Here is a 10000-nt window from a genome sequence, read left to right as displayed (position 1 = left end):
AGAGCTTCATATGCACAACCAGTTCATGAAAAAGCATCTTGCCCCTACTCTGAGATTTTGGGAAGAAATTGGCCAATGAAAGATCTGACTCTGGGCCAATTCAGGAACCACCCTGGACATAAAAGAATGGCTGGTCCTTAACTGCATCCTATCCGCATGAGTTGAGTTTAAGTCTCTTCAGCTATTAAGAACTTGTAGCTCTGAAACTCCTCAAAATCTGTTCCTTGCTGTCATACTTTTGTTGCCTGGATGGGTCAAATGGAAGAAGTGTAACTCGACTAAACTGCTCAGGTTCCAGAAAGGAGATGCTATTTTCCTGTATGGGTTTAAGTGGAGCATCACTCTAAGTGAAAGTTTAACTGAAAGTCAAATTGCCACTTCTGGCAGGCAGACGTAAACAGCCCTGACTTAAACAAAAAGCTTAAATAACTCACGAGCTGCTGTTCATTGCTTTGCTTTTACCAAACCTTGGGAAGGATGGGTGACATTAAGGAACTTCCCCAACCCCTTAAATGTTGGAGAATTCACCATCAGGGACTAAAGCTTGCTTACAGGGGAATCAAAATTTCCAGATCAAGATTTATGTAAAATATGGGAGATCTACCCTTGGGTCCATCAGTGCCAATGTCATGGACCTGCTCAGATGGTCTGCTATGATACTTTTGATATAAACTTTAAACTACCTGACTAAAATGGAGAGGATTCCATTAAACATGCTTGCTCTGAATGTCGAGAAAAAATAACTGACAAGGTGACCTCTTCGATGCGAGGAAACCACGTATTCTAGAAAGCTCTTAATGATGGGGAAGGGGGTAAGGCTTGCCCCTTGAATACCACTGGGTCCACACACTACTCATGAGAGCTACAGGAGGACCTGCTCGAATAGAATAGACTGCCCAGGCAAGCTAACAGAATAAACGGCTTGAAGAGGATTATGTTAAATGGCTATATTTCTGCATTGCTAAGGAGAAAGAAATGCTCATAATTCAAACGAGTTACTTCGAAAAAAACAATAACACACAAAGTCACTTACAAATTTTGCTGAACACTGATTAAAATGCTCAGATCACACACTTATCACGAGTGTTTGCTCATTTAAACCTTCCTAAATCTTCACTTTATTCAGTTGAGTACCTTCAAAAAATATTAATGTTATCATTTGCTTTTTATTTATTCATTTTAGCAAGCCATTCACTTACCATTCGCCCATAAATTTTGATTGGAAGATTACATTTATCACAAAAATGAACTGGTGTCTCATCTTTCTCTCCCAAAAGATTTATCTGTTAAAATAATTTTCAGTTAGTTAAAAGGAAATGCATCAAAATTATACTTTTGATTTAGTATATATACATATGCGGAATTTTAACTATTCTTATAACCTTAACTTCCCAAAACATATGGCCTGGAAATCGCCGTTGGTTCCCAAACATCTCGCCACCTTTATTTTCATATCTTTCTTCTTCACTGTAGTTAAAGTTTTCTGAAACATAAGAAAAAGAATAAGATAAACCAACACTCCAGTGAGAAAGAGCAAAAAATGTTTGCCTGGGAGGAGCGAGAGGGTAACTGTGTTGATAGTCTCCAAGGGAAAGAATGTAAAATCTTATGAATTACATGTTAAATGTTACACAGGTTCTCACTTAAAATGGCAGATAATTTCCAACAGCACATCTCTTCTCAGAATGCGCTCTAGATAGAATGCCATACTCGCATTATTAGCTACACAGTGGCTATTTCCTGTACATATGAAAACTCAATCTGGGATTATCACTTATCAATTTAAACCTGGGGGTAAACGTGTGGATATTTTCATATCTGCCCATGATCCTACCACCTCTTATTTGCAGTGATGAACCACAAAAAAGCTTCTAAAAACCCGATGGCAAAAGAAAACATCCAAAGACCACCAAAATACAATTGAAAAATGACCTCAAGGAATATCAAAGTTGAACATTAATTAAAAACTATAAACTGAAGTAAAGGATAACTGCAAATGCTTCTTAACATGAGGAAATTGAAAAAAAAAAACAGCAAGTGTACTGAATTAATCTTAACACATTACAGCAGAGTGATGTCTCCAGGTGCCATTACAATTCCATCTGACGGATGCCTCTAGGTGTCAAATATTGCATGTTCATATTTGCATATTCCAAATACAAGCAACATATAAAGCAAACTGTATTAATAGCCAACCTCTGTCTAGTGCAGGTAAAGAAATATTCTTGTTCATTATTAAATTTATATGGTCACACATTTCATATTTTTCTAAATATCTGAACAACCAAGTAGCACTGACAGAACTAATTACCTCATATGAAAGCTCTCGGCTGGATGAACAAAATGCTGCCAATACTGTGTGTGAATGTGAGTGGTTACTGACCTATTTTAAGTTTGCAATACTTTGTAAACATAATAGCTGCTGTGTTGCGTAGGACTTATAAAATCCAGTATAAAACCTACCACCGCTTCTTTAACTCCAATGGTTCCAGAGATACAAACATTTGTTTGAAATGTGAGGACTTAATTTTATTCTAGCAGAAAGCTTAGGCTCCGCCCATTGGAAATTACAGTACAAACATCCAGTGCTCCAATGGAGGGAATGAGTTAAATGGCAGTACTATGTTGACCTTAAAAGGCATACCTAGCTTACTTGCAGGCATTCCATTTCAAACTATCCCAGAAACAATCACTGAAGCGCCACAACCCACAGAATCCCACAAACAAGATAATCATTGAGCAGTCCGACTGGAATAACTATAAAAATAATGTCTCTTCCATGGGCCCAGACATTTATCTTAAACAGCATCAACCATGCCCTTACCTAAATTGCAAGGCTAGGGAATGCATTAACTACAGCATTTAAAACCTCAGAAAATTGGACCTACAACAGTTTGAATTTTGTCAAGGAAAGACTCAGTCTACTTAAAATAAGATTTCTTCAAAGAGAAGAGATTACAGTATGCAGTGGATATCCTCAAAGGATACTTCACCCTTTTTTCAAATATCACTCCTTCCATAAGCATATGACAACACTATAAACATAACTAAAAGTAATGTACATGATGTAATACCTCACTAAAGAATCACAGGCCTAAAGCAGATGCCCTACGCTGACCGCCTTAAACTCCAGCTGTCACATAAAGTCTACTCAGAGGCCATCTTTGCTTAACATACAAGGCCATGTCAAACCCAGAGCTGTTGGACATGCTACACTTAAAGAAATCCCAATCCCTCAGAGCCACACGCTCCAGGGATCTAAACCTTGTCATCACAATAAACAAAACATTGGAGGGATAGGTTCCTGACCCAGAGACTCCCCAGACTCTGGAATAGATTGCCCATACATGTCAGTGCCTCTTTGGCCCTCTTCAAAAGGAACCTTGATGATTGGATGGGAGAAAGGAAATTCACTCCAGGGATCACGTCAGTCGCCCTGCTAGACAGGGGTCCAGGGAAGTAAATAGTGTGGGAAGAAATAGCCATTATGGCTAGGCTTGTATAGGCCCTAGGGCTGATAGCCTAGTACCAACCTATGAACCTATAATAAGAGCCCAAGTGTAGCAGTTGTAAAAACAGAAGTTTAATCACTAAAGACACACCAGCAAATCAAAGGATAAAGTTTAGCAAAAAAGAAGTTATGTACTCACTATAACGTTACATGTTTGTAGTCCATCTCACCCTTCATTCTTACATATGGGATCGGAGCCAATCCTTGGCTCAGACAAGGCCTATTTACAAGCTGGAAGTCTTCTAGCTGGCTCGTGGCTAGGTAGGTATCCCATGGTGCATCAATACAATCCCCAGACCTTGTTTGCTGCTAATTAGGAGAGATAACTATACAAAGAAGCAAATACTAAAAGGATATTTTTCTAGTCTCCAGGTACTTCCAGGCAGGGGCTAGGCAGGTGGGTTCTTAAGAATGAAGGGTGAGATGGACTACAAACATGGAACGTTATGGCGAGTACATAACTTGATGTTCTGTAGTCCTATCTCACATTCATTCTTTATGTTCTGTAGTCCTCTCTCACCTTCATTCTTGCATATGGGACATCCCTAGCTCCTTATTCTTGGGTGGCTCAAGGAAAACTACTACTGAGTACCGTGGAACCAAATGAAACTCTACCCCTGGAGGTAGAATCCAATTTGTAATGAGTAATAAAGGTGTGAGGGGTAGCCCACATAGCTGCTGCACAAATATTATCAAGTGGGACCCTGGCTTGAAAGGCTGCAGAGGTAGACAGATCTGGTGGAATGGGCCTTGATTTTAAAGGGTAAAGGTCTACCCTCAGAATTGTAAACATAAGCTATACAGCTAGAAATCCAAGTAGTCACTTTGGAAACTGGTAAACCTGACCTGGATTCAGAGAAGGAAATGAAAAATCGATCAATTCCTGACTTCCTTAGTCCGGTGCAAACAAAAACAATTGTCTATGGAAATCCAGCTGATGAAACCTGTATTCAGCTGCGTTGGAATGATAATGGAAACACCACCGGAAGCTCTATGGATTAATTCAAACTGGCATGAGAACACACCTTGGGGACAATGGAGGGATTAGTACGAAGGGACACCCTGTCCTTGTGAAAAATCAGATAAGGGGGGTTTAAGACTATGCTTGCAACCGACACTCGTCTGGCCGACGTGATAGCCACCAGAAACAGTCTTCCAAGACAGGAATTTCAAAGATGAATGAGAAGGCTCAAAGGGCGGAGACCTCAATTTGTACAACACAAAAATTAAATCCCATGAGGTAACAAGTTCTTGAAAGGGGGTTCTTAAAGTGGCACCTTTAAGGAAGGTTTTGCTCAGCTTATGTGACATCAGATTAGAATCTTGAAAACCTACACGAAAGTTTGAAATCGCTGCCAATTGAACTCATAGTGGCAGCCGCAGATCCCTGGTGAAAAAACTCAGACAGGAATTCCAAAACCACTGGACTGGAGGCAGTCTAAGGGTCAACATTCAGTTTCTCTGCCCAGATAATCTTCTCCATTTCCTGGAATAGAGTCTCTAGTAGAAGGTTTATGAGAAGATGTAAGAATATAAGTCACGGAGGGTGAGAAGTCGTGAAGCCTGACTAGGGATGGAACTGGAGCAGCCACGCTGCCAAATTGGGGGTGTGTAAAGAGGGATGAATTGAACCCGACATGCGAGTCAACAGGTCTGGAGCTGGGTCCAGGATCCAAGGACTGTCCAGGAGAAAAGGCACGAGGAAGGGGAACCAAACCTGATGAGACCAGTAAGGAGCAATGAGGATAAGTTGCTTCCCAGCTGTTTCGCTTTCTGAATAACCTTGGGAATGAGAGGAAAGAAAAACAAAGGAGACCCTGGGGCCAATCGTGAATAAATGAGTCTCTCTGCGACTCCCCCGGATGGGGGATGAGGGAGAAGTAGCTGCTGCATTTGGCATTGGATTGGACTAGGTCACAGCAAGGCTGTCCCCATCTGTAGAAAATCTGTTCTGCTGTTTCCCGTTTCAGAGAGCACTCGTGAGGCATCAGGATTGCCCTGCTGAGCTCGTCGGCTATCACGCTGACTGTCCCTTGAATGTGCGTTGCCACCAGAAAATGCTGGGAAGCTAAATTGCCCATTTCCAAACTTGCACGGCCTCTGAGTGGGTAAGATCTGGTTCCGCCCTGTTTTTTGATATACCATACTACTGACAAGTCTGATTGTATTGCAACAGGCCACAGAGGCATGAGGTCGTAAAGTGCTTGCAATGCCAGGAGCATCGCCCTCATCTCTAGAACACTGATATGCAGGTGAGCCCCGTGATCTTGCCATGTGCTTTGGACAGTTCTGTCAAGATAATGCTCCCCTTCCCACCCTGTGAGACATCTGTGGTCACAGTAGAAACAGGTTGGTGAGGAACAAATGAGATGCCCGTAGTAAACGGATTGGGTAGTGTCCACTAAAGGAGGTCCTTCTTGCAAGATTCTGTCAGCAGAATGTGAAGAGATAATGGGAGGCGAGAAAAGAGACCACTGGGACAACAGGAGCCACTGAAGAATTCTCATGTGTAGCCTGTCTAGTGGTACTAGTAATATGGTGAAAGCCATGGTCCCCAGAAGTTGCAGAATAGTTTTGGCTTTGACCTTTCATAAAGGGAAGACTACGTTGAACTTGAAGAACCAGATTCTGTGCCCTTTTGGCAGGAAGACTAGCTAACATGACTATTGTGTCTATCCTCTCTGCCTATAAAATCAGATTGAGGGAAAAAATAAGGCAGATTTTTCCCAATTTAGAAAAATTCCCAGCTGGGCGCAAAGCTCAACAGTAGCGTCCCTGGTCTGAAGTAGTAGATGCCTGGTGGGGCGGACAAGAGCCAGTAGTCCAGATACGGAAACGCCTGGAATCCTTGACGTCTCGGGTGAGCTTTCACTACTGCCATACATTTGGTGAATACCCTGGGGGCTGTGGTGAGACCAAAGGGCAGAGCACGAAACTGGTAATGACTGGCTCCAAGCCAAAAGCGTAGAGGACTCCTCGACGCCCTGTCCATTTTTGTGTGGTAGTAGGTGTCTTGGAGATCTATTGAGCACACCCAACTGTCTTTTCCCAATAACAGGAATATAGACTGCAGTGTCAGCATAAGGAACTTGTCCTTTACTGATTCAATCTCCTGAAGTCCAGAAGAGGCCGCCAATCCCCTGTAAGTTTTGGCACTAAAAAGAATCTGGAGTAAGTTCCGGATCCTATTTGGTCTGCCGGGACGGTTTGGGTGACCAACAGCAACTTGTTGACCTCCACAGTTGCCTGATCCCTGTGACTGGGTGGAAAATCCGGGATCTTCCCGTGAACAGGTGGAAGAGAAAAGGGTATGACAACCTCTAATAATTCTTTGTACCCACTTCTCTGGAATGATACCTAGCCAAGCTTCTGGATACAGAGAAATGTGACACCTGAATGGCCCCAGAGAAGCACAGTTGGGCACCACATCAGGCGTGCTGGTAAGGCCGGACTCGAAAGGAATAGTGACCTGCCTGGTTTTGCGGACCGCCCCTGCCTCTAGGATGACCTCTACCATTTCCTCATCCTCTGAAGGAGGAGTCACCCTGTGCATCCTGAAAAACCTCTGGGACTTCTTAAACCACATTTTACTGCCACCTCAGACCCTTAGGGTACGGGCTAGAGGGAACAGTAAAACGCACTCCCACGGCAGAGTGTTTTTCGTTCTTGCTCACACCGGGTGAGTGTCCTTTACCTTGGATCCAAACAAGGAGGAACCGAAGGGGGCACTGGTAAAGGTAGATTTGAACTGTTCCGCAAAGTTACACAAACGCATCCAGGAATAACGCCTCTGGGAAATTCCTGAACCCGCTGCTCTACTCGCTCCATCGGCTGCATATAAATTAAGTGGCATGGAGGAGTTGAGTTCAAGTTGGACAATTGGGCAGAAACCTTGTCAGGGACTCCCTCAGTACACGTACCTTGTAGAGAATCTCCTAACTCTAAGATCTCTCTGAAGTCTCGTGAAGTGAGTAAAGTAGTTCAGCGATCTAAGGGTAAATGCCACTGAACTAAAAAGATAAGCTTCCCTATGTCCATCGTTCGAGACTCCTTATTCAGGGGATGAACAGAAGTAGTCTCAGCTAGCTCCTAAGTGGCAGCCGCCACCACCACCATGGCATCTACAAGAACATCTTTAGACAAAAAATCTCTCTCGGGAATGGCAGAAAGAAACCTTTAGACTAACTAGCTCCATGAGTTTGAAGGGTGGAGACATGCAAGAGGCTGAAGGTCAAGACCTGAAAGCCTTCAGGTGTACACAGACTCATCAGAAGGGGTGACAGAGGGCCAGCCGCACCTCTGTTTAAGGATTTCCAGGAGGTCTACGAAGGAGAAAGGGCGACTTGGGGGACCCTTCTGACTCCTCAAGGTCAGTGTCGGAGACTCATCCAGGGAGTCTACATGCTTCCAGTTACATGTTCTCTTCTGCGGGGGCTCCTCAGAAAGCTATTCCGGGGAGGTCTCAGAAGAGTGGGGGCCACCACCCGGTGGCGCCTGTGGGTCTTTGCTGTCCACGGAGGAAGTACGTGCTTTAGGGAAGATGCCGTTGACTCAAAGATACTTAGGGTCCGAACTCACCCTAGCCAAGAGGAAGACTCTGAACCAAAGATTGGTTCCAAGCATCCCTGTCAAGGTCGCCTGGGGAGCTTCAGCCCCTAGACACTATGGATGGTGCCGAAAGTGTCGGAGCAGAACTCTGCTCCGAAGCAGCCACATGGGGAGCCGGAACCAAAGGTTCCACCAGTGGTACCAAACACTCCGGCTCTGAAAGACCAGCATGGCTTGGAGGAGGAATGATCGCAAAGGGCAGAACAGATCCAAGTGGCTCCGGAACACACTGGAGTCCGAGCCAACAGCAATTTAGGCAAAGCAGATTACTTCAACAGTCTCAGCACTACCCCCTCCACATCATCCGATAAACTCCTAGACCACCTAGATGACAGTAGTGGGATCTCTAAGGTATTGGAGATTTGAACATAGCGGAGACTGGTAGAGGATCCATAGACCGGCTCCATGAAATGGACTCTGTGGTCAGCTCCGAAATACTTTGAACCAACCTTGAAGTCACAATAGTGGCCCAAATCGGCACAGAAATCTGTGGAGCCGAAGAGGCAGAAGACTCAGCCGTTTTAGTGATCTTAAGAGGTGGCTCCGAGACACCGGCCAGTGCCGGGGAGGGCCTCTTAGAGGACTTTTCCTTTTAGATCTCCAAGATCTAGAAGAGGAATAGCTACCCAGGTCTTCCTCAAAGGAAGGTATAAGACTACCTTTTAGGATAAGCTTATTCTTACGCTCTTGCAGCACCATAGGACTAAATGCGTGGCAAAATAATAAATGGATGACCCCTAGACAGTAAACGCAGTTACTGTGGCCATCCATGATGGACATTTTCTGCAAACATTTAATACATTTGGCTTATGGTCTTTGCTAACTTTTGGACATTATTCAAAAAAAGCACACACACAGAAAGGGAAAGGAGGACAAGGTCCTCTAAACGGGCCTAGCCCTGCAGAAAAAGAAAGACACTACGAGGACTAGGTCCTCCAACTTAAACTGGCTTAGCCCGGGCAAGTAAAAGTGCGGAACTAGGTCCAACACAAACCAAGTTGAAAGAGGTGTAAAGTCACACACTCAACCCAGAAAACAGTGAAACTTTCAAATAGCAACTAAGGCAGAACCGTGTTCTGACACCACTAATAGCTTATGACTAATGCACTAATAGCTTATGACTAATGCAACAAACAGAAATAACCTTGTTCTGTTGACTACAACAATTTGTGAGCGGGACTTTCCCAATTCATAACAAACTAAGCGCAAAAGGCGCCTACAAATAGCAAACAATATTAACACTAACAATAGCACAGAGGATACGAATACAATAAGTCCAAAAGGCCAATTTAGCAAATAGGAGTGCACACAAAGTGCAAATGGAAAGGTAACTATGCTAAACTACAGTAACTATGCTAAATGACTACAATATAACCGGTTAGACTAGAAATACAAAAATATTTGAATTCAAAAAACAGCCAAAGCCAGAAGCACAACCAACTTGTTGAAGCGGCGAAAGAGATCTGGGGAATGTACTGGTGCACCATGGGATACCTAACTAGCCACGCGCCAACTATAAGACTTTCAGCTTGTAAATAGGCCAAGTCGGAGCCTTGGATCGGCTCCAATCCCACATAAAGAATGAAGGGGAGATCGGACTACAGATCAAGGCTTTTGTTTCCAAAGCTACAAGACTTCCTCAGAACTACAAGCACAACAAAATCATTTGATATAGAAGAGATCTAAAAAAATCATGGGACCACTAACCATTAAAATGGACTACAGGCAAATGAACAATTAAACGGACTCTTACAATATTATAATCCATAGACAAAAACAGGTAAGGCATGTTGACAGAAATAAAACAAGCTTTGTTAACTTACAAGATTACTAGCACACACACAAACATATACATATATTATATATACATACACACACACA

General features: G+C 43.4%; 1 protein-coding gene across 4 annotated transcripts in view; it reads right to left on the bottom strand.

The window, feature by feature from the left end:
• CBLL1 (Cbl proto-oncogene like 1) overlaps positions 1 to 10000 on the bottom strand; it is a 264968-nt gene that overhangs the window by 58151 nt on the left and 196817 nt on the right. For all 4 annotated transcript variants that reach the window (XM_044088558.1, XM_044088556.1, XM_044088557.1 and 1 more), the window contains exons 3-4: positions 1383 to 1483; positions 1200 to 1283 (exon numbers count right to left, since the gene is read on the bottom strand). In XM_044088558.1, coding sequence (XP_043944493.1) covers positions 1200 to 1283; positions 1383 to 1483 — 185 coding nt within the window. The remainder of the gene's footprint in view (positions 1 to 1199; positions 1284 to 1382; positions 1484 to 10000) is intronic.

The sequence above is a fragment of the Protopterus annectens genome, chromosome 11.part0 (assembly GCF_019279795.1).
Source record: "Protopterus annectens isolate FY-2018-M chromosome 11.part0, PAN1.0, whole genome shotgun sequence".
Taxonomy (NCBI): domain Eukaryota; kingdom Metazoa; phylum Chordata; order Ceratodontiformes; family Protopteridae; genus Protopterus; species Protopterus annectens.
Note: the sequence above shows the minus strand (reverse complement) of the source record. Positions and strands in the feature narration are given on the sequence as shown.